The sequence below is a fragment of the Sorex fumeus genome, unplaced genomic scaffold (genome assembly GCF_029834395.1).
Source record: "Sorex fumeus unplaced genomic scaffold, SorFum_2.1 ptg000003l, whole genome shotgun sequence".
Taxonomy (NCBI): Eukaryota; Metazoa; Chordata; class Mammalia; order Eulipotyphla; family Soricidae; genus Sorex; species Sorex fumeus.
Window position 1 is genome coordinate 3,947,387 of NW_026606060.1, and position 25,210 is coordinate 3,972,596.

Here is a 25,210-nt window from a genome sequence, read left to right on the forward strand (position 1 = left end):
GCCTCAGGCCTCACATCTCAGTTTCCTAACTGCTTCATGTGAATATAAATTCAGTTGGGAGAAATTTCCCAGGGAAAGATTAACTGACAGAGGACATGGTGTTTTAAATAAGAACATAACTGACTTCCTATACATCTTCCTCCATTCTCACCCTCCCCCACAAACCCAATTTTTCTAGGGACTCACATTTCTTCCATTTAGTTGGTCACATCTGAGGCCAGAGAAGTAAATCTTCCTGGTCTACGAAAAAACTCCTGCCAGAGATGAACTCAGGAGTGAGCATAGGGCCCAATTAGGCACAAGGAGATTTACAGTGGGAGTTTACAGCGGTAGCATCTCCACACCTCCCAATTTTCCTGCTTCCTCTTGCAATCCTTCTCATGTCTTGAACACTTTATTTCCCTACTGAGTGTTTCTGGCTTGAAAGGTCTGTGCTAAATTGAACCTGGTCCCTGTTGAGATTTCTTTACCAGTGGTGTTCACAGCACCCACATTTGTAATAGTCAAGCTTGCAGTCTGGGTTATGGTCTTGGAGCTGTTCTCTGGGATACATGTATGTTTAACAGTCAAGCTTGCAGTCTGTGGATAGTCTGGGAGCTGTTCTCTGGGGTACACATACGTGTAATAGTCAAGCTTTAAGTCTTTGTGTGCAGTCTTGGAGCTGTTGTCTGGGGTACATGTAACGTGTAATAGTCAAACTTGTGGTCTGAGCGTATAGTCTTGGAACTGTTCTCTGGGGTACACGTACGTGTAATAGTCAAGCCTGTGGTCTGTGTGTATAGTCTTGGAGCAGTTTTCTGGAGTACATGTATGTATAATAGTCAAGCTTGCAGTCTGAGTAGATAGTTTGGGAGCTGTTCTCTGGGATACATGCACGTGTAATATTCAAGCTTGCAGTCTGTGTACAGTCTCGGAGCTGTTCTCTGGGGTACATGACCATCTTCAGAAGAATTTCAAGGCTTTGAAATCTTTATGACACAGATGCTGCCACCACTTCCTGCTCCAGAACTCCTTAGGTCTCTTAACCCAGCTCCCAGGATCCTCCTTCCTGGAATACATCTGAGCTGCATTATCTCACTCAACAGATTCCTGACTTGGAAACTTCTACTGATGTTGCCAAAGACCAACATCTCAAGATTACAGAAAGGCCTACTGTGTGTTCTCATGTGCACATCCCCTAAAGCCCTGGGCTCCAGATTCTACCATTCCTGCCCAGTTTTCAGATTCTGCCGTTCCTGAATAACTTGTACTGCTTCACATATTACTTTCTGCATTTCTTTTTCAACTTCTGTTGTGTTTCTTTCTAGCATTTGATACTTCTCTCAAAGAGATCTTCATAAATTTGGGGTTTTTTTGTTTTTTAATCTGCTACAGCACTTAAATGGGACCAATACTTCCATTAACACAGATAAATCTCAAACTGATGGTGTTGGTGTTCTACTTCTCCTTTTGTCCCTCTTTCCCCTTTCAGACTCCCTGACATCCCCTTTCCACCCCTCGGGCACTTGTTCCCTGACATTCTTTCCAGGTTCCCATAGTGGAAAAATGCACAAGTGTTCAGCTTGTGTCCTAAGGTTTTCAATTTAAATACTGGAGAAAAATAATTTAATTTGGCTTTTGGGTCGTGCCCAGTGGAACACAGGACTTACTACTGTCTCTGCTCAAGATCATTCTTGGTGATGCTTAGGGAACCAAATGGGGTGCTGGGGCCGTGCAAAAAGCAAGCACTCTAACGTCTTTCCAGCCCCTGAATGGAGAAATTTTGCACAGGTGAGATCCTATCAGTTTCAAATTATACCTGATACCCACCTATTACTGTTCTACTCTGGGAGTGCCCTTATCTTTAAACACATTTTCTAGTACCATTCATTTTCCAGGCCATTTTCCAATGTCCTTTCATATTTCTCTACTAGAAGGACCTGCATATATATATAATGTCTGTGTAATCTGAAAAAATGAGGAAAGCCTTGAAATAACGCGGAGCGATAGCACAGCGGTAGGGCGTTCGCCTTACAAGCGGCTAACATGGTCGACCCGAGTTCGATTCCTCCGCCCCTCTCGGAGAGCCCGGCAAGCTACCGAGAGTATTCGATATGCCAAACACAGTTACAACAAAGTCTCCAATGGAGACGTTACTGGCCCGCTCAAGCAAATCGACGATCAACGGGAGGGCCTTTACCTTTACCTTTACCACTACCAATTCTAAGGGTAAATTGTACCCTGCTATGAACTAAGCACTGTTTTAATCATAACGAAGCTATTCCTTCACTAAATCTCTAAGTAATCCCATGAAATCAGAGGTCTTTTCACTCCCATCTGACATATTCAGAGGCCGAAGAACAGAGAGGTTATTTACCCAAGGTGAGGTTCCCTCACATCTGCCCACACTGGCACCTGCCAGTCCTTCCACAAAAATAGCACTTTTATTGTTTGCCCTAATCTTCTCTCAATGCCTTGAAAGTGGATTCTGCTTGTGTAAAACGAAAATAAAGTCTATCACAGCCCATCCTAAATCTCAAACTTAATTAATTTCTTTCAATAGTGCTCTATCTCTATTATTCCACAGGGAAGATATTACATTTAGATTCTATAATTCTTTAAAGATAACCTCTATTATGATTATCATTGGGTTGCCTGCTTACCAGGTCTTCCCACACGTACATTAAATTTAAATCCTTAGTTCCAAGTTAATTTTCACTTCCTAACTGATAAACTATTATCTGAGCATGTTCTAAAGAATGAATTTTTGTAGCTTAGTAAGATAAGTCATTCATACTCTAATAAGGATATTTTAAACAGAGCTAGTTATTCCTTCAGGAAAACCATATTCAGATCAAACTAATTTCCTCAATGACTTAAAAGGAATAGAGCAGCTTTGAGGTTCTTATGTAACTAATGGTGAAAAGGGAAGCTGAATCTTTGAAACGGCACAAATAATCTTTTTAAAAATCACAATAAATATCGCCTGCCACATACTAGGATGACAAAAGAGCTTATTTTTTCCAAACTCCTATTGTGATAGGTTTTATAAACAAATAATTTTAAGTACACTAACCTGTTAGGCACCAGTAATTAGTTGAGAAAAACAAACACAAGCGCACTGGCAGAGAGAGAGCACCCCCTGAGGGAATTCAGTCCTCTGAAATTATGCTAAATGTATACTGGAATCATTCAGGGAGACTCCTATTCCAACTAGCCCCCCCTTCACATTTTTATCTGCTTTTTCTCCTATACATAATTTCTGTGATAGCAAATTGATGAGATTGTTTGCTAACATGGGGGGATCTGGGATAGATAAAACCATCTGGAATATTCTAGGCTTTCATTGGAAGAATTAAGAGTCTATAATAACCTATGAATAAAAAAGGCTTTGGACTGCCAGGTAAATAAGTTTGCGCTAAGTCTTTAGGAGATTTGGTTTAGTTCCTTCACCCCTCTGAACTTGTTTCCCAATCGGCCAGACTACAGAAATGAGAATCAAATGATTTCCAAGTTCCATTCTAACAACTCTCAAGTTCCACAATTTTTGAATCTTTTTTTTCCACAAAGAAAACTCTAATTTAATCCCATAAGATAAACTGAAAATATGCAGGAACTAGTGATAATGAGGATAGAGTAACAATTTAAACCATCTCTCAATAGCTGTACTATTATTGTTAGTTTCTTTCATGCACTCTATCGCCTTCATGGTTAAGAAAGAGAACAGAACCCGATCTTCTATCACAAGAATGAAAAAGCCAATAGTGCACAATGCAAGATCCTGACAAACAAAAAAGTAAAAAATCCGGGGGGGGGGGGGGGCAGCGTATATTTAGCTTAGTAGTAGAGCACTTTCCTACTTTTCTTTTTCCAGGGTCTGTGAGGCCCTCATTTTGAACTCTGGCACTGCAAAAACCAAAACAAACCCTCTTGTGATCCTGAGGTTTGATGAACCAAAAGGGGATAAGGAAGCAGTAACTGGATACTTCCTACTGCTTCTCAGGGTGAAAACTGGAATGGGAGGTATGTAGTTAAAAGTATTCAAATAGATGTAAGACAATGCAAGAAAATTGGAGATGGTGTTTTTTTCCCCTGGGGTACATAAGTGAGAGGCTGAGTCCTCTAGGAACTCTACTTTGAAGCTTGACACCATGTTCAATCTGATGTAAAGATAATGTAACATTGGTGGAGGAAGATGACTAAACCAATGAAAATGCAGGTTCTCGGCTCATCAAGGCCTATGTGCAGTAATTAGGAAACCCAGAAGTTCCCATTTGTTTCAGTGAAAAGCCGCAAATGGACTTGCACACTTGGGGTCAGTATGAAGGGTGCAGAGCAGAAGGCAAAGGGCTCAGGTATTAACTTCAGCACAGAACTATAGGACATCTCACAAGGCCAGTAGTGACCACCTACTTTTCCTCTGAGATGAGCAGTGGTACTTTCAGACCAGATCAACCACTCGACGCTTCGGGCCCTTCTCTGATGCCATGTAAGCTTCCCATTGCCGAGGGTACAAAAATCCTACAAGTCCTGGTGTCAAACTGAAAACTGCACTTCTTTCTCAGGACAATTCAGTCTATCAGAAAATTTTCATAATCTACTGCCTTTGTTATAACAAAGCAATTCATTGTCATACACCAGAAAATTGTAATAAACAGGAATCTGGAAGGCTGAAGATGTATGTGGCAATCCTTGGGCCCCATAAGTACCTTGGAATGAAAAGGTAGGGAAACAAAATTTGAAAGATGCAACAGTTACACATATGTAGGATAATGTAAGAACTTGAGGTTTAAAATGACAGAAAATGAAATCTTTGTCATCTAAATCAACATAAGTGATTATTTCAAGTCCGCTACACAAAAACACAAACTCTTTCTGGCCACGATTTTGCTTTTAAATTTTATTGGCATTCCCCTAGCACCTTACATAAGTAATGCTTACATGAGGGAAACCAGTAAGTGCTGTTAGGCAATAAAGGAAACATCTAGAAAAAATCAAAATGATGGTCCCACTTAGAAAACGTGTAGTTGATTGTAGTTTCCCTCCGCCTTTGCACTGACTCAAACCAAAGTTCATTCAAGAGGGGCGGGTACAGCTGATACCTAGAGAGGTAATTTGCCGGGACTCACATATCAAATCAGGCACCCACCTCCACAGGGGCTCCAGGCCCCTCACCCCTCACCCCTTCTTCTCCCAACTCTGCTTGAGCATCTTTCAAGCCTGCCTAACAACTGAGACCAGATTCGAAGTCGAAACCACCCAACGGTCTGAACATCAAGTTTACCTGAAAGAACCAGGTAAACCGTTCAGTTCTACTACAACCGACCGAAGGATCGAGCCAGCAGAGGATGGAGAAAGGTTACTTTGTTTCCAAGTCACCCTATCAGCCTGAGGTATGAATGAACTGTGTTTGTTGACGGGCCCAGGTACAGATTCAAGAGTATTTCTCCTGGGGTTCTCTCTTTGAGTTTGTGACTTCTTTAAAGAAAGGCATAGCTAGATTAGATAGATAGATAGATAGATAGATAGACAGATAGATAGACAGATAGATAGACAGATAAATAGAGAGATAGAATTGCGCGTATGTAAATATATATAAAATTTACGAGCCCAGCCTCAATACATTTACTCCTCTCCTTTCCTCATTATTTTCCCGAACATTAACTATTCCGTCTTCATTTGCAAAAAAAGTGGACTGCCCAGTGCTGCCCACTGCCAGCTGCCCGACGGGCAGAACAGGGGGCGGATCGACGGATGGGATCCGCTCCCGAGGTCCCCCGCGGACGGCGAGGCGCGCCTCCCGCTCCGGCTGCCCGGGTCCCGGCTGGGCGCTGCGGCTCGCCGGGGCTCGGCGAAAGGGCGCGGCCTCTCGAGCGCTCCCTACAGCTCGGCCTGGGAACCTACCTACCTACCGAGCACAGAGAGCCCGACCCCCTCGCTCCACTTTTCCTCTCCGCTCAAAAAATCGGGGGAAGCTGGCGGCGGCGGCGGCGGCGGCGGCAGGGGGAGAGGAACGGCGAGGCAAAGGATTAATCACTTCTCCCCATTACATCAGCAGCCCCCGCCCTGCCCCCCGAGCGCCTCCTCTCCGCCGAGAGTCGCTACGCACCAGCCCTCCCCGCGCCCGCCCCCTCCCGCTCCGTCCGACGCCCCGAGACCTCCCCGTTCTCGCCCGCCCCGCCGCACGCCCCTCGCCGCCGGCCCCCTCCGCGGCGGGCAGGGAGGGAGCCGAGAGAGGAAGCGGGCGGGGAAGGCGGGGGCTCCGGCGCAGGGCCGGGCGCCGATTGGCCCGGGGCCGTGGGGCGCCTCCCATTGGCCGGCCGGCGGACTCCCCGCCCCCGCCGCCCGCCCCTCCCCCTCCCCCGCCGCCCGCGGCCCTCCCCCGCGCCCCCGGCCAGCCCCGCGGCGGGGAGGGACCCACTGGGCGAGCGGAGGCTCCGGCGGTGTCAATGGCTCCTCCTGCCACGGAGCAGCAGCAGCGGCGGCGGCGGCGACAAGGCTGAGGAGGAGGAGGAGGACGGGCGCCTTTAAGGAGGAGGAACGACGACGCCTCTTTTTCCCCTGTCTCCTCCCTTCAGACTCATTTCCCCTTCGCGGAGGAGAGCGGGGGGGCGGCGAGAGAAGAGGCCGAAGAAAGAGAAAAAAATTCCTCTCCGAAGCCTCGCTCCGGGGGTGCGGGGGGGAGGAAGAGGGAAGAGAAAGAAGGGCCGGGCGCCCCCGCTCCCTCCCTCCCTCCGCCGCTCGCCGCCGCCGCCGCCGCCGCCTCGCCGCCGCGCCCGCCCGCCCCCCGCCGCCGCCGCCGCCGCCGCCGCCGGAGCCGCCGCTCGGGAGTCGGCGGGCCCGGGCTCAGTCTCGGCAGCGCCCGGCGGGCGGACGCCCTTTCTTTCTTCCGCCCGCTCGGCCCGGCGCGGCGCCCCGGCCCCTCGCGGCCGCCCCGCCCGGCGGCCTCGGCCTTGGCGGTGCGTCAGGCGCGCCCGGCCGGCCTCGCCTGGGCTCCGGCGCCCTCGGCGGCCCTGCCTCGCGGCCCGCGCGCGCGTGTGTCCCTCCGCCGCCGCCGCCGCCGCCACCTCAGCCCGGCAAATGAACTCCGTCCGAGCCGCCAACCGGAGACCCAGGCGAGTGTCGCGGCCGCGCCCGGTGCAGCCCCCGCAGCAGCAGCAGCAGCAGCAGCAGCCCCCGCAGCAGCAGCAGCAGCAGCCCCCGCAGCAGCCGCAGCAGCAGCCCCCGCAGCAGCCTCCGCCGCCGCAGCCGCCCCAGCAGCCGCCGCCGCCGCCGCCGCAGCAGCAGCCGCCGCAGCAGCAGCCGCCGCCGCCGCCACCGCCGCCTCCGCCGCCGCCCCAGGAGCGGAACAACGCCGGCGAGCGGGGTAAGCCGGGGAAGGCGGGCGGGCGGGCGGGCGCGCGCGCGAGGGGCCCCGGCCCGAGCGCCAGGAAAAGCCGCGGCCGCCCCCGCCGCCAGGCCGCGCTTTGTTTGGAGCCGGCGCCCGGGCCCCGCGGCCGCCCGCCCGGACCCCGCCGCAGCCGGGGGGGCGCCGGGGCGGGGGAGCGGGCCGCGACCCCCCCGCCCTGCCCGCCGCCGCGGGGGGCGGGGGCCCGGCCGGGAACTTGTTTTCCGCCTTTTCCCCGCGGGCCGGCGGGGGTGAGGGGATCCGCGGGGTCCGCGGGCGGAGTGTGTGCGTGTGTGCGCGCGCGCGCGTGTGTGTGTGTGTGTGGCCGGTGGGGGGGCCGGGGACTGGCCGCCCGCGTCACGGGGTCCGGGGGCGCCGCCGCCGCGGCGTCGGCTGCGCACTTGGCCCGGAGTTGCCGAACCCCCGGGAAGGGCCCGCTTCCATCGGAATCGATCCCTCTAGAACCCATCGGCCATTTCCAGCCCCCTCCCCCGCGCCTCCCTCGCGCGCCGGGTGCAGTTACCCGCGCGCCCCCCGAGCGACCCCCCGCGCCGCCGCTCCCGAGTGGGCTCCGGACGCCCCTTCGGCGGAGCTGCCCGGGGGGTGGGGGGGAGAAAATGCGCCCGCGCGTGTGTGTGTGTGCGAGCGTGCGTGTCAGTGTGCAGTGTCCAAGGCCTAGTGAAATGTGTCATTCGGACCCGACTGTGCGGCGCTTGCTGGTAACCACCATTGTCTGGAAGGCTGGAGGCTCCCAGGGGCTGGATTCCTGCTCCAGCAAAAATAACGCTTTTTTTTTCTTTGCCTCCGCGGCCCGGGCGCGGGGGAGGGGCGGCGGGGTGCTGGGCTCGGCCCCGTCGGCGCCCCCCGGCCAGGTGGAGGGCAGCCCCGGACTCGAGGGTGCAGCTGATGGGGGGAGGAGGAGGAGGATTGTTCGGAGACATCTTGCGTGTTTTCGTGGGCAGATTAAGGTTGATTTCGCAGGCTTTGGTTGTCAGCGGATGTTCCAGGGAATCGAGTCGGTGCTTTTCTCAGATTTCCCATTTTTCCGTGTAAGAATTGCCTCGTGGTCGTACTTGATCAGAATCCTGACGTGGAGAGAGGGAGATGATGGTCTTGAAAAAAAGCAGTTTCAAAAAGGGGATTTCCCCCCCCCTCCCCCCCGTCCCTCTTAACGTGCAGCTCTTAGGAAAGCAGTTTTTGCCCCGTGAGCCTTGGAAGAAGGATGTTTCGAGCCGGCCAGGTCTCGCTCAGCATTATTGATACGTGTGTTTCAGTGACCTGATACGTCGACCCGATTCTTTTGTATATTAAAATTGTGTAGTTTCATCATTTCCTTTCCATTTGCATACCGGGGTTGCCTGTGCTCCTTTCAAATAATACCCAAGTCTTGCACAGTTGGCACCGTGACATTATTTCTGGAGAAAATGACACTGGAATCCCTTGAAACGGACACTCGGGTTTATTAAGATCTCTTTTGCCAGAAGTAAGGATTTTCGAGTTGTTCTGATTTGTCCACTTGATCCTATCAACCAGACTTCATTTTCAGCCAAATTCGCATATTTTAAATGCTTATTTTGGGTCTCCTTTCCACTGTGCAGTTTCAAATTTGGCTGAGGTGCTTTTCATCTTGAACAGTTTTTCTTCGTTGTTAAATTACTAACTACCAAAGTCTGTCTTTTGAAGTCAGTGACTTCGTTGCTGGCAGTTTCATGCCAGTGTCATCTTACCTTGATCTTTCCTTGCTGTCCATAAACTGAAAAAGATGATCATGAACCAGAATCTCACTGTGTACCTTAGCAAAGGGTAACTCAAATTCATTGTAGAATTATTGCTTTGCTGCAGCTAGTAGAAACTGTCCTGGAGATGATGTGTTGGCACAGAGGGAAAAAGAACTTGCTGATTAGCCTTCAGGGACAGTGCTATGGTTTTTTAAGAGGGCAAATAAATGAATTCAAAATGAGTAAAACAGTTAAGATGAGTTAAAATACTAAAATAATCTAAAGTTTGTTAGCTTTATGTGACTGTCATTTTTGAAACCAGGTGTTTGACTATAATTTTTAAAATGTATATACAAGTTAGCCAAGAATAATTCTCTATTTTAAAAGTTTTGTGTAGCCTGGAAAGTGTCACTATTCTAGTTAGATAGAGACGTTTTGTTGTTTAAGAACGTGCTAGATTTCGTAATTTTGACAAGAAAATTGAGTGACATGTTTTGTATTTTATTTTTTATTTTTAATGGGTGTGTAAGTTGTATTTGAGTCTTTGAGAGTTATTTAGTAACAAATCAGACAGCTTTCCAAGTAGAGAATTGAAGTGAAAATTAGCTGTTTTTTTTTAAGACAAGTGAGTTCCATCTATACTTGAAAATATACTTTTTAATATAAGAAATGGATTTTAGACTTTTTAGTGTTACTAAAGTGGTTACAAGTTAGTACTTTTTTCAAGCAGCAATTCTTTCAGAACTGGTCTTTAATTGCTTCATCATCCACAGGTTAATTGATCCAAAACTTATTTAACACATCCTTCTCTCTGACTACACCTTCACACACCCTCCTTCATTACATTCCCTGACACCCCTTCTGCTCCCCCCAGCCCCCCAATGGTGCGATCAGTGTCTGGAGGGAAAACTCCACAAGTTGTAGAATGAGATCTTCTTGTGTGTGTTTTGTTTTTGAACCACACCCAGGCAGTGCTGGGGGCAGCTCCTGGCTTTGTGTTGGATGGGGGCTGGTTGTGCTCCCTGCAGTGTTGGGTCTCTCCAGGCTGCCGGCAGGCCAAGCATGGTCTCAGTCCTTAGAATGAAATCTTAGGAGGAATTTTCAAAGTTTTCCTGGGGGTAATTTTCTTGTACCCCCACACTGGGAAATAGTTGGCCTGGGTATTTTTCTAAACTGTTGTCTTCATTTGGCTATCTGAAATGGTCCTCAGGCTTAGTCTTTTGAGTTTGGGATTTCATGTACCCCTTTAACCTAGTAGAAAATAACTTGTTTCACATAAGTATACTCCGATAATATATATTTCAGGTTCCTTGAAACGGAAAGTAGTGCAGTTGAAATTTTTGTATGTTTTGTTTTAAACTGCTAAAAGTTTAGTGCTTTCAACTTGTTTTGCTAAATTTATCTTTGTATTTGGTAATTTTCTAAGGGAAGCATGAGAAGAGTTTATAAAAAGTCTGAGGAAGTGCTTTGTATTCTGAGCAATTTGTTTTTAGTTGTTAAATTGATTTGAATAGTAATAAATGCCTAATTTAAAGTTCAGAAGTGCCTTCCCAACACATGTTCATAGATACTAGATTCTTCTACCTGAAACAATTCACTTAAGACTAGACTTTCACTTATTATGTTTTAATAAAAGATGAGAATTTGACTTCTGAAAAAATCTTGATATGGAGGATTTTGAGAACAGGTATATTTTTGTTCTAGTTATTGGAAAATTCTTGGGACCGTTTTGACTTGCTGAAATACCAGCTAATCATATATAGTTCAGTAAATTTAACAAATGCATTATATTAGGGCTTTTGTGATTAACTTATAATCTGAAATAATATTTAAGAGTAAAAATGTAACCAAGCTTTTGAATCCTATATTTGTGGGGTAAAAATACCACCTTGTAATTACATATTTGTAACTGAATTTCTTGAAGTAATGCAGTGCATTTAGTATTTCATAAAATATAGCTGATAGAGCTACATATGTATTATACACAGCTATAGGAAACTCCATAGTGTTCTAGTTGTGTTTGCAAATTATATTTTCTGTGACATTGTTTTAGTTGATGATATGTTACCTTAGTTAGGTTCTTCCTATTAACAGAGTTAGAAACATCAGCCTTCCTAGAGTCTAGAAGAGTTCAGGACAAGGAGCGTGATTTTTCCTGTTTGGGGAATTAAGTACTCTGGGACACTACTCTTCCATCTAGTGACCTAAACCTTGACACTACTCATGTGCCACAAAAGGAGCGAAAATCTTGCACCCTAGTGTGTAGCTCCTGTTTTGCCAGAGTTTGGGGAGTATTTGAGGGGTAGAAATTGCTTTAGTGACAATGCTGATATTAAAGTTCCATTTATAATATTTAAGGGTTACCCCTACTGAATTCTGCCTTTGTTTTTATTACTGGAAATTCTGGCCAGCTTGAGGATAGGACTCTGCTTGGAGACTTACCTAGAAAGAAAAGAATCTTTAGTGAATCTGTTAGTGAGGAACCCTGTACTTAGATTTGGCTGAATCCAAATGAGTATTTTCTCAGGTTACTTTGAAAATAATAACACTTATTCACTTACTATGTCTTAATAAAAGATGAGAATTTGACTTATGATGAGTTATAGTCATTTAAATTCTCCTGTTTCCGACATTTTTTACTAATATGTTGCTACTATTTTATCTCGTCCCAGTGGTTTCTCAAGGATTATTCTGTGTAAACCTACTTTTTCCTTTCTCAGTCCTTTGAATTGCATTTTATCTTCCAGAGAAATTTTGTTAATATGTGAAATTGGTAGCAAGAATCCCTTACTTTGCAGTTTTCATCCTCTGAAAAAATAGAATTACAAACAACAGTGTATCGTGGATGAGGTCGTTGAATCATAAGATGAGAAGCGCTCAGAGTTAGAGGTACCCAGCCAGCCATTGGTTCTTTCTCCATTCCTCTCCCTCTCTTCTTTCCCTGTTTCTTTTTTTTCTACGACTAGTCAAGAAATGTGATTTTAAAAGGGTGGTCATTGTAGAGGCCTAGGCAAGAAATGTCCCAGGAAAGACCACTACTCTCTGCATGTGTTCTCTTGGCCAGTATGTGTGTTGAGGAGGAAGTTTTGTAACCACTCAGAATCTTATTCATTATCTTTTTTGTTTGTTTTACTCCTGGTTTTGAGCTATTATCTTTTATCTTTTTTTTGTTTGTTTTACTCCTGGCTTTGAACTCGCAGGGATTACTTACTCCTAGTAGGGCTCGGGGAACCATGTGTGGTGCTAGCATGGTCCACCATGTGCAAGGCAAGCGCCCTACTCCCCCTGCTATAGATAGCTCAGGCCTCTCCATATACATATGCATTTTCTTTAAAATTTGAATAACACATTGTGGTATAATTGTCTGAAAAGGAGAGCATACCTCGCACATGCTCTTTAACTGGTAGATTTTCTTTTAGTGTTAAAAATGATACTAAGGAATGGAATCCCCTGCGTATAAATGAAACACCAGTGGGCTGAAGAGAGCTTAATGGGTCGAGTACATACTTTTGCATGTGGTTAGATCACTGGTATGGTCAGGATCTCAAGAGCAGAGACAGTAGCCATCCCTCACACCCCCCTCCTCCACTGCTGGGTATGACCCACAAACATACAAACAAACCCCAAAACTATTTAACACAAAAGATAAAATGTACATATTTCCTTTAAAAATTTCTGGTATACTCCAATGTGATCTAGTTGACATTGTCAGAGCAGGGAATGGTTTGTAATTATAAACTAGTAATCCTATATTTGATGATTTGAAATGTTCTTTAAAGACAGAAGGAAACAGGAGAAACTGGAATAATAATAAACATTGACTATTTCAGCTTATGTACTAATAGAGTCTTGTAGTCTAACTTAACCTTAGCAGATGGCTGTTACACCTCGGTGAAAAATGCATAAGTAGCAAAGAATTTTGAAATCCGTATTGCCCAGATCTTTCCATAAACAGAGAGAAATACCATGATACATTTGTAGTGTTTCTGTCACTTTGAGAGAAGGGTATAACTTAACCACTGCCACACAGTTGTCTCCTATCCTTATCCAATGAGGGTGATACCATAGTTTCATTCAGTTTATTGTTAAATCATCTGGTTTCCTATTCTAAGTAACTTTCCGATCATTCATTTGCCTCCTGTAGATTTGTAGAAGGGATTGCACTGATTGGCCAGTCTTTTTTTTTTTTTTCAGCTTGCTGATGAGATGACTATGAACGCATTGTACAAAGAAGGGTAGATTTCCCCCTGAATTACTCATAAGTTATGAATAAAGGGTGTTAAGTCATTTTAGCTCATGGTTAGAGACTGAATGTATCTGGAAGGAAAAATGTGACTAAATGAGACTTTAATGGTGATTTGACTACTTCATGTATAAAACAGCATTTCGTCACCATAGCTTGGTGTCTTCATGCATAGCTTTGGTGTTTTATATGCACATTTCTTTGGTTAACGTAAGAAATGTGCTTAAACTTAGTTCTTAGAAAACAGAAATAAAACCAACTATCATCCTTTACATAGTTTAATTGAAGTCAAATATTTACTTAAAAAACATTGCAATTGTGGTCTAAATAAGTTTGATCCCCACCACCACGTGGTCCCAAGCACTGCCAGGAGAGACACCAGAGACAAAAGTGGGTCCTAAGCAACATTGGGGGTATGGCTCAACCCCCTACCCCCCAAAAAATAAAAAATTGAGCAACTATAATACTTCCTCTCTGTGGGCATCACTGAAGGGGAATAACCCAAAAAAAAATTGCATTATGTTTTAAATTTAAAATTAGCTAAAATAAGACAATATATTAAAAGCAAATGTCGGTTTTGTATAGTAGTTGCTCACTTTCCCAATTTCTAAAAATTCTTGCCAAAAATTCTGCCCTTCTAAAAAGTGGTAAATTGGCTTACTTTAAAAGAAAAACCTAACATCAAAAAAGGGGAAAAAAAGTTATTCGATGGAATTATCTGATTGCTTAGCCCTTAAAAACACAGGTGGCTAACCTTAAAAAGTATTAATCTGGGGCTGGAGTGATAGTACAGCAGGTAGGGCGTTTGCCTTGCACGCAGCTGACCTGGGTTTGATCCCCAGCATCCCATATGGTCCCCCAGCACCGCCAGGAGTGATTGCGAAGTGCAGAGCCAGGAGCAACCCCTGAGCGTCGCTGGGTGTGGCCCAAAAAGCAAAAAAAGGAAAAAAGTAATCTCAAAAAAGGTGTCGTCTTTTTGTTAAGAAGGCATACTTTCCTTTTTTCTCAAACCTTAGGAATGGAACAAGGACCTATGTTTTAAGATATTTTTTGGTAACATTGATAGCACAGCAGTAGGTGTTTGCCTTGCAAGCAGCCAACATGGCCAACCCGAGTTTGGTTCCTCCACCCCCCTTGGAGAGCCCGACAAGCTACCGAGAGTATCTTCGCCTGCACGGCAGAGCCTCGCAAGCTACCCGTGACGATTCTATATGCCAGACACAGTAACAACAAGTCTCACGATGGAGACGTTACTGGGCCCGCTCGAGCAAATCGACGAACAACGGGAGGACCGTGAACATTGATAATCTTTTTGTGATTTTCGCCCCCTCATGTACAATACTCATTCCAAATGGTTGCGCCAAATGGTGTCAAAATCTTTCAGTGTTCCAAGTTTTTCTTTAGTGTGGAATATACTAGCTAATAATCTGGGTTCAACTTTTTTTTGTTGTTTGTATGTTTTTTGGGGTCACACCCGGTGATGCTCAGGAGTTACTCCTGGCTCTGTACTCAAGAATTATTCCTGTCGGTGCTCTGGGGTACCTTATGGGATGCCAGGAGGAGAACCTGGGTTGGCTGCTTGCAAGGGAAATGCCCTCCCCACTGCACTAGAGCTCCAGCCCTAGATTCAACTTTCGACATTCGTTCCTTTAATACCATGTGCTGAATTAGTTTATTCTTTGCTAGTTTGCTAGATTGTACTTGGGTTTGAATTTTTATTTGTATGCTTGGGGGTTTTAGATAAGAGAATTCCTATATTATTTGCATATTTGTATTTATTTTTAACTCTCCCATTCCCTTCTGTGATGTTGCAGTGACCAAGGTCTGCACACACACCTGGCTGTAGCGCTTTTCCGTATTTTTAGCCTGATGCTCTCCAGAGGTCACACAGCTTACTGGCATTTGCACCTTTAGCTACAGTGTTGCACATTTGCTGTGAAGGGTGGTTCCTAATCCAAGTGTGCCAATTTGGGTTCTAGTGCTAACCAGGGTTGCTGTGCTATTCGTGTAAATCCTCACCAGGGATTGTACTTCTGGCAGTTGCAGTGGTATGTCTTCAGTTGTGGTACGGGCTGATGGTTGTGCCTCTTTTGTTGTGGTGCTTTTATACCCTTGGCTGTGGTACAGTTGGAAATTGCTTGCAGTATTGGGGTCACAGAACAGAAAAGTTGTCAGACTCAAGTGTAGAGCTTCCAGGATTGTGCAGGGTATATGTGCAGTATCAAGGATTTGAACTTAGGACCATAAACTTGAAAGACAGGTGCTCTAAACCCTAGTTTCTTGTTTTTGCTTTGATGCCTGCAGGGAACCACACAGTCTCAGGAATTGAATCTGGACCTTCTACATGCAGAGATGCACGCCAGCTCTTTCACCGTCTCCCTGGCTCAGCCCAACCTTTTTAATCTGTGGTCATGAACCCACTTGGGATCACCTAACTGAATGTGAGGGTCACGAAAAAATTGGCAGTGGCAAGAGTTTCTGGGTGCACAATGACCAAAAATAAAGTCCAAATTGAGTGCATAACGAATCTCAGGTGTTTCCAGCAGCACAGTTGCATTTCTTAGGCTAAATGGATCATGTGTGAAAAAATGTTTAATAAGACCTCCCTAAGCCATTATGCTATTACTCTAGGCCAAGAATTCTTTTTTATACTCTCAGAATCAAAGATTGAAAAAATTGAAGCGGTAGCATAGCAGGTAGGGCTTGCACGCAACCGACCTGGGTACCATTCCTCCGCCCCTCTCAGAGAGCCCGGCAAGCTACTGAGAGTATTCCGCCCACACAGCAAAGCCTGGCAAGCTACTCCTGACGTATGCGATATGCCAAAAACAGTAACAAGTCTCACAATAGAGAGGTTACTGGTGCCCACCCGAGAAAATCTATGAACAACGGGAGGACAGTGCTACTTTCAGAATCAAAGATTGAAAGAATTGAAGAAATGGTTGTTGGTGAAGGCATTAATTTGAAAATCCAGTATTTTTAGCCTATTAGTCATGTGGTAAGAGAAATGGTGAAACCATTATTTCAGTAGAAGACTTGACTGACTATTGAAAGTATTCACAGAACAAGTTGTTGCATAATCCTAAGAAATGCTTAGCATTAAAATTTTTTAAAATCCTCTCCCCTCCTTCCCATCATTATTGTTGATGATGATGTTGCGGTGACAGGGGCTGCACATATACCTGACTGGTATTTGTACATTTTTAGCTGTGGTGCTTATAATCAGCCATAGTGTTCCTTAGGCTTGCACTGCATTAGTTCTGGTGCTCCTACACATTCTCACTGAACTCACATTCTTAGTTGAAGCACACAGGTTATGGTTGTGCTTGATATGGAATGCTGCATTGCTTACACGTGTTTGTCAGAGGTTGGGTTTACTGTCCATGGTACTCACATCTGTTTAGTTGTAGTTCTCATCAGGGGTCTCTTTTTTGTGGTACTCAAGCACATCTGACTGCAGGGTGGCTGGAAATTGCTTGCAGTGTTGGGAATCACATCAGGGCAGCCAGGTTTGTACTCTGCAAATGTGGGGTACTGGGGGTGTGAAAGGATGACCACATTGTAAGGCAAATGCTCAAAGCCCTGTACTATTCCACAGGGCCCTACTTTTGTGGGGGTTTGTTGTTGCTGTAGTGGGATTCACTCCCTGCCGTGAGGGTGCTCCTTTTGTGCTGGGGTTCATGAGGTGGGATGTGGGGGTGGAGGGTGAGAGATTATGCCATGCCAAACACCATACACGTAAGGCATGTACTCATGTCACCAAGCCTTATTTCCAGCCTGAAAATGTATTTGTGTTTTTAATAAACTGACTTAAAACTTTGCATTGTTAGGTATAGTAAAAGAGGAGAAATACCAGTTTGAAGAAAGATTAAGGGTAGGGGGTGGGATGTGTTTGGAGACAAAAAGCGGAGGGTTGGGGTTGTGGTGGGAGGTACTTGTAAGGAATCACACATTTTGGGTTTTGTTTTGGTGGGGTGTGTGTGGCAGTACTCTAAATAGTACTTGGAGGCCAGTCACCTGGGGGCAGCAGTGATTGGAGGATCTTGAATTTAAGGCCTTGCAAGTGCAAGTACTCTTCCATTTGAGCTACATTCCTGGAAGGGTGAGGGTTTTTTGGGGGGCGGGGGGGGGGCTGTTTTGTTTTTAGATCACACTGGCAGTGCTCAGGGCTTACACTTAGGGATTACTTGTGGTGTTGCTTGGGAAACCATATGGGGTTCTGGAGATTGACCCCATGGTGAGCTGTAGGCAAGGCAAATGCCCTGTCCACTGTACTGTTGCTCAGGCTCCCTTTGTTTTTCTTAATCTACATTTTAGCCTAGCTTTTTAAAAAGTTTCTCCTTTTCAATAGTTCATTTGTTTGAGGGCAATTGGGCAGGGAGGGCTGAGGGGGCAGGGATCACACCTAGCAGTGCTCAGGCCTTAGTCCTGGCACTACTGCATTATTCCTAGGTACCTTACGTGGTGTGAGGGACAGAACCTGTCCAAGGCAAGCACACACCCTCCCTGTACTCTCTCTCTAGCACTGAAGTTCTAATTAAAGTATATACCAGTGGTGTAACCATTGATGTGCAGCATGGTGACTTCTCACAAAGAGGTAAACATATTGTGTAACCAATAATACCTGCATCCAGAAATAAAACTACAGTTATCCCCAAAGTGCCTCCCAGTGCTTTTCTAGTCGCTCTTCTCAATTCTGTGTCTTTCTGTGTGGAGTAGTTTGACCTGGTTTTGAATTTGCTGTAAAAACCCAGCATGTCTGCTTTCTCTCACATAATTCTTTTCCTCTTTGTGATTTAATTTATTGTTCCTTGTAGCAATAGTTAATTTTTGTTGCTGTTTATTGCTACATTGTTTGAATGTATTACCCATTTTGCTGTTGATCTTTTTAACCCTATTTGGCTGTTAAGAATAGTGCTGCTTATCTGGAAAAAACCTGAGTGCCCAAGAACAGATGACTGGTTAAAGAAACTTTGGTACATTTACACAATGGAGTACTATGTAGCTGTTAGAAAAGATGAAGTTATGAAATTTACATACAAGTGGTACTACATGGAAAGTATCATGTTAAGCGAAATGAGTCAGAAAGAGCGGGATAGACACAGAAAGATTGCATTCATCTGGGGAACATAAAGCAACAAAAAGGGAGATTAACACCCAGGAATGGCTGAGATTAGTACCAGGAATTTTGCTCCATGAATGGAAGGCCAGCCACAGGCTCTAGGTGAAAAGGAAGCTCAGATAGAGAAGAGAGTGCCAAATGAAGGGTGTTGTGAGGGTCCTCCCAGGGTGGGAGAAGCATGCTGAAAGTAGTCGATAGACCAAACATGATTGCCACTCAAAGCCTCTCTTGCAAAACACAGTACCCAAAAGAAGAGAGAGAGAACAAGGGGGAATACCCTGCCACAGAGGCAGGATGGGATGGGGGGAGGGGATGCTGGGACCCGTGGGGATGGATGACGGGCACTGGTGGAGGGATGGGCACTTGATCATTGTATAACTGAAACCCAAGCACAAAATTTGTAAGCCTATAACTGTACCTCATGGTTTTTCACTAATAAAAAAAAAAAAGAATAGTGCTGCTTGTGGGCATTTTATTTTTGTGTGTCTGTGTTCGCACGTGTATGTATATGTATATACCTGCACTTTCCCATTTGTCAGCAAATAATAGTACCTTTTCCCAAAGGCAAATTTTCATTTACAAGCAATAGAAGAGGAAACAACTTCTTAAGCCATGTATGGATGTGGCTTCTCACAACTGAGTTGCTTAAACAGTTTATTTAAAAGTTAGTGTTATTTATAATAGCCAGAATCTGTAAAAAGCCCGAGTGCCCGAGAACAGATGACTGGTTAAAGAAACCCTGGTACATCTACAGAATGGAATACCATGCAACTATTAGAAAAGATGAAGTCATGAAATTTGCATGTAAGTGGGTCAACATGGAGAGTATCATGTTAAGTGAAATGAGTCAGAAAGAGAGGGACAGACATAGAATGACTGCACTAGTGCTTAATACCTGTATTGCAAACCACAATGCCCCAAAAGGAACGAGAGAGTAAAAGAGAATGTGCCTGCCATAGAGGCCGGGGTGGGCAGTGGGGTTATACTGGGAGCAGTGGTGGTGAAGAATGGGCACTGGTGGAGGGATGGGTATTCTACCATTGTATGACTGAAACATAAACACAAAACTGTTAAGTCTGTAAGTGTATCTCACAGTGTCTTATTAAAAAATGAAAAAAAAAAGGACATTTAGAATTACAAGATTTACAAATTCAGGATATACAGAAGGCAGAGTGCTAAGACAGAAAATTGAGTGTTTGGTTACAAAAAACCTCTTTCAGTGATGGCCAGAGCTTTAAGCCCGTAAGTGTGCATAGGGGTGAGTGTAGACAAAGCTTTCACTCTTGACTAAAACACAAATCAGACAAAGTTGATTAGGGCATGCCCCAGACTTCAAGTATGAAAGTTAATGAGGAATTTTCATGTTACCCTTCCAGCCTCTACAATTTCTTTCCCAGGCTATCGTAACTCTTAAGATAAAGGATTCAGCTTTCTGTATATAAAGTTATTCTTAACTGAAGAGAATGAAAATGGGGGGGGGGGAGTAAGATAAAATATTAGTTTGGGGGGCTGGAGGGATAGTACAGTGGACAGGGTACGTGGCCTGCATGTGGCTGCCCATGTTTGATCCCCCACATCCCATGTGGTTCCCCAGGACCCACCATGAGTGGTTCCCCAAGTGAAGAGCCGGGAATGAGTCCTGAACACCACTGGTTGTGGCCCAAAAACGGAACAGAAAAATTAGTGTTTTGTGTTTGACTGGTACTGGGGATTAAACTCGGGGCTTTAGTATGTGAGACATGCACTTCACATCTTCTGCTCCCAAATATGAATGTTTTTCTTCTTCTTTTTTGTGGGAGGAGAGGTCTATGCGGGACTTGCTTCTGATAACCCTGCGCTCAGGGACCACTCCTGGCGAGGCCTGGACGAACATACGGGGGTACTGAGTATTCCATCCCAAGGTGGCAAGTGTTTCACTCCCTACTGTCTCTTTGGCCCCTCAATAATTACTTTAAAATTATGAAACTTTTTCAGAAAATTGGAGCACATTTTGCTTATAGAGTTGTTTTTCTAGAAGCCAAGGAAATAGCTCAAAGGATTGGCGTGCATGCTGTGAGTTCCGGAGTCCCATATTGGCACTGCATGGTTCTCGGGCACCCTCCAGGAGTTCTGCTCTCCCCTAGTATTGTCAGTATTATGTGCAATGAGTAACTCCTTACCACTGCAGAGTTTAAACCCAAAACAAACCTCTCTGATACTTTTTTTGAAGTCTGACCTTGATTTCTCCATTCTTGACATAAAGGAAGAAGGTGTAGAAATGTGCTTTTGCCAGCGTTGCAAATACTTCAAATAAAAGACTGTGCTCAAGTGCTATTGGTTATTAGCTGTGTGCTCTGTACAATACACATACCCTGGAAATCACTTAAATAACAATTTGCATGAAATTGATGATGCAAACTATATGGGATGCAGGTCCATCCCTACATTCCATATAGTTGTTTGGGCTTCTTGGGTCACACCCGGTGGTGCTCAGGGCTTGCTCCTAACTCTGCACTCAGGAATTACTCCTGGTGGTACTCAGGGGACCATATGGGATGCTGGGGATCGAACCTGGGTTGGCCATGTGCAAGGCAAATACCCTCCCTGCTATACTATCGCTCCAGCTTTTATTTTTTTCCCCATATAGTCTTAACTACCAAAGAAGTAAGATTTCATTCTTTGATTCCTGCTCAATGTACACCAAGGTTCGTGGGGTTGTTCTTTTGTTCTTCCTTATCCACACCATGCATTTAGATTTCCATTTTTCCATTTTTCTTCGCTCCTTTTGTGTGGGGTCGGGGTAGGGGAGCAAGAGAGGGATGGGTTCTACACCTAGTGGTGTTCAGGGACCTCACCTAGTGGTGATTGGGTCTTTTGTTTTAAACATGTAACCAACATTCAATAAATGTTGCTGTTAAATTTGGGGACAAAGAAGCCTCAATCTCAGTTCTCAACTAGGGGAGTATGAATACAGTGATTTTAAACTCTCTACTAGCATAAGTCAGTGAGGTATTAATAAGAAGAGGTAAAGATAATTCTTGCCTTTAAGAAAATAAAGTTGAATTAGAGACTGAATTTAACATTTGAGGATGTGTTGCAGGTAAGCATATTAATATATTCCATTCTAATCTAAATATATTTTTATGTAGCATTTTGCCAAATGTTATTTGCTGTGATGGAAAAGATTTCTGGCTGCGGCCACTGTATAGAGTTTGTGGTCTCCTCATGTCTACTTGGTTTTTGCTGAGTATTTACATATCTAAAAGATTAGTTGAGTTGGTGTGTCTGAGTTGTCCCAGTCTGTGTGTGTATATGGATGTATCCTTCGTATCAAGCAATCTTGATTTCCATCCAGTCTTAGTTTCTCCATGGCACGCAGAGTTACCAGGTTGGTCACCCATACCCTGCAACTGGAATTTGTGGAATGGAAAATGAAGAAACACAAATTACTCCCTATAAAGTCAAGTTTGGGGGCTTTTTAAAAAATCTTGATGTCAGTAACAGCATGTCAATAAACAGTAGAGGGCTGGAGAGATAGCACAGCAGGTAAGGCACTTCCTGTCAATGCAGCTCACCTGGGTTCAATCCATGGCATCCACTGGTCCCCTGGCTCATCAGGAGTGATGTCTGAGCAGAGTTAGGAGTTACCCCTGAGCACTGCTGGATGTAGCCTCAAAACAAAAAACCCTTCAATTTGGGACTGGAGAGTAATACAGTCGGTAGGGCGTTTGCCTTTCATGCAGCTGACCTGGGTCAATTCCTGGTACTCTATATGGTCTCCTGAACACTGCTGGGTTTGTGTGACCTCAAAACAAAGCAACGCAACAGAAAAACCCCATGATGTTTCGTGCCCATTGGAATTAAGTACATTTTTTCAAGTCACTTATGGTCGAAGTTATTTTTATTTTACATCACTTTACTAAAAGTCTCAGTTTCTAAGAACTTCTGAGAACTTACTGTACATTTTAATATTGTATAAAGGTAAAAAGGTAAAGGCCATCCCATTGTTCATCGATTTGCTTGAGCGGGCCCAGTAATGTCTTCATTGGAGATTTTGTTGTTACTGTGTTTGGCATATCGAATACATCGCGGGTGACCTGCCAGACTCTGCCGTGTGGGCGAGATACTCTCGGTAGCTTGCCGGGCTCTCCCGAGAGGGGCGGAGGAATCAAACTCGGTCAGCCATGTTGGCTGCGTGCAAGGCAAATGCCCTACCCGCTGTGGTATCGCTCCAGCCCTTAATATTGTATATCTTTATATAAATGAAATTGGCGTTTCACTTGTTTTGTTTTTGGTCCACACCCAGCAATGCTCAGGGATCCTGCAGTGCTGGGGATCAAACCCAGGCCTTCTGCATGAAAAGTGTGCACTTCTCCTTTTGAGCTCTCTCTCCAGCAGTAGAATTCCATTTATAACATTATCCTTAAAGTATTTTCTGTGAGAAGATACAAAGGTGATATTATGAACTGCTGGCTTCTGGTATATGTTTTCTGCCTCTTTACCTTAAATTAAATTGCATTTTTGCCACACTTGGAAAAGTTGTATTCCAAAAATTTAGCTTAACTTATAGTGTGTTTAACCTAAGTGATGATGACTGAAACATATGCCTACTGAAATAAATTACTACAGAGTTGGAGTCACTCATCTTGTTTTCATGGTATTTTTCTTCATTATATTGTTTTGCCTTTATATTCAGAAGGTCTCCCCAAAGATCATAGTTGAATTTAGATTATATGATGCTAGAATTTAAGCTACTTAATTACAGAGATAAAACACACTTCGTGGTTTTTGATGCCATCTGTAATCTCACATGATTCTCAGGGTGCCTTAATGAATTTTTCTGATAGTCTTATAGTATCTCTAGTGCTACATCTCACATGAAACCTGCCCTTTATTTCTTAGTTATTTGAATTTTTTTAACATCTTAACTGAAATCTTCAGATATGAAAAACTGACCTGCGAGATCTTTTTTTTTTTTAATAATTTATTTATTTATTGAATCACTGTGGGAAAAGTTACAGAGCTTTCGGGTTTAGTTCTCAGTCATGTAGATACCAAACACATTTCCCTTTACCAATACTCATTTTTAGCCCCGAACCCCAATAGACCCCCACCTCCCACCCCTCCCAATTCTTGTGAGGCAGATGAGTTCTAGTTAATACTCTATATACTTTGACTAGATAGATTATTTCGATAGAAGATGCACAATTATTGTTTAGAGTTTACGACCCACCCCCCACAATCAGACATGCTGAAACAGCGTTGTGAAATGATTTGCTTTCTACAACTTGGTTTAAGAATAAAATGAGGTCGCGGCCGCGCGGTTTTGAATTTCTGCTATTTTACTTATTGACCCTGGAAGAATTTCTATTAAAAGTTAGCTAGTTAAGAGATTGGTTTCTGTGCCCTGGAGTCGTGGCCCTGCCGGAGAGCCGCTCGTGGGGGGCAGCTGGCGACCTCGGTGGGGCATGGGGGACGGCCCACAAAGCCCCCCTTCCCATGAGGTCCCCGCCGCTCCCCCGAGCCCGGCTCAAACCTGCTTTCCACAAGGCTCCCGTGCGGCCGCCATCTTTCTTTCCAGAGAGGAGCGGGCGGGGACCTGCGAGATCTTGATATAGTGAACTTGATTTGGGGGGGCTAAAAATATGTCACTATGCCATGCATTTATTAGATAAATGTCTGTACATGCCTTGAGCACAGATGCATAGTGAAAGTAGAATTATGAACTCTTGATTTTGAAAACGTCTACAGTAGTGTCTTGCTTGAGATGGTGTTGCTAAAGTGAATTTTATTATTCTAAAATTTTTTTGTTTTTTAAGTAAGGTTTTTTCCTTTATATTAAATCTGATTGTGATATAAACTCATTGATATGATGACATAGTCCCCACATAGATCATTTTTTAAATCAAATTGAAATTTGAGTAAAAGTTAATTTTTTGGTGCTATAAATTTAAAATCTTAATTACAGTATTTTTGTGTCCATGGAACTTTACCTGCACCATTTATAGGCATGCAGTGATCCAGTTTTGGTCCCTGAAACTACACATGGTCCCTGAGGCGGGGCGGGGGGGGGGGGGGTTGGTGGATTCCTGAGAGTAGAGCCAGGAGTAAACTGTGAAAAAAATATTTTTTGGTTTTTGGTGTAGCCCCCCCCCCCCAAAAAAAAAGGAGACGAAAAAAAGATACTTGGAACTTTGAGCTCATGGTTTCTATCATTCTAGGATCAGGTCAAGTCACGGTCACGGTTCTCCCGTTGTTCATCGATTTGCTTGAGCGGGCCCAGTAACGTCTCCATCGTGAGACTTGTTACTGTGTTTGGCATATCGAATACATCACGGGTAGCTTGCCAGGCTCTGCCGTGTGGGCGAGATACTCTCAGTAGCTTGCCAGGCTCTCCGAGAGGGGCGGAGGAATCGAACTCGGGTCGGCCATGTGGGCTGCGTGCAAGGCAAACACCTTACCCGCAGTGCTATCGCTCCAGCCCATCTTTCTAGGATATCATTGTAATTGAAGATTATGGTAGCAAGTACATAAATTAATATTTAGTTGTATGCTTGGCTAATGCTGAGACCACTTTCCACACACTAGGGTGGGCCTCATGCATGAAGGAACCGGCAGAGGAACCCAGGTGTGTGGGACCCAGGGCTGAGATCTCCAAGCCTGCTCAGTTTGGGACTGAGCCTCTTCCACCCAGATCCCCCATCTTCCAGTAGCTAGACAGTTACACCTACCAACTGCCGTGTAACCCCATCAACGGCCAAGATCCAGAGACTATAAAAACC

General features: G+C 44.8%; 1 protein-coding gene across 1 annotated transcript in view; it reads left to right on the top strand.

The window, feature by feature from the left end:
- Positions 1-6,941: 6,941 nt before the first annotated feature.
- Positions 6,942-25,210, top strand: part of FBXO11 (F-box protein 11) — an 87,290-nt gene continuing 69,021 nt past the window's right edge. Inside the window, exon 1 of the mRNA XM_056119832.1 lies at positions 6,942-7,345. Coding sequence (XP_055975807.1) covers positions 7,060-7,345 — 286 coding nt within the window. The 5' untranslated portion in view covers positions 6,942-7,059. The remainder of the gene's footprint in view (positions 7,346-25,210) is intronic.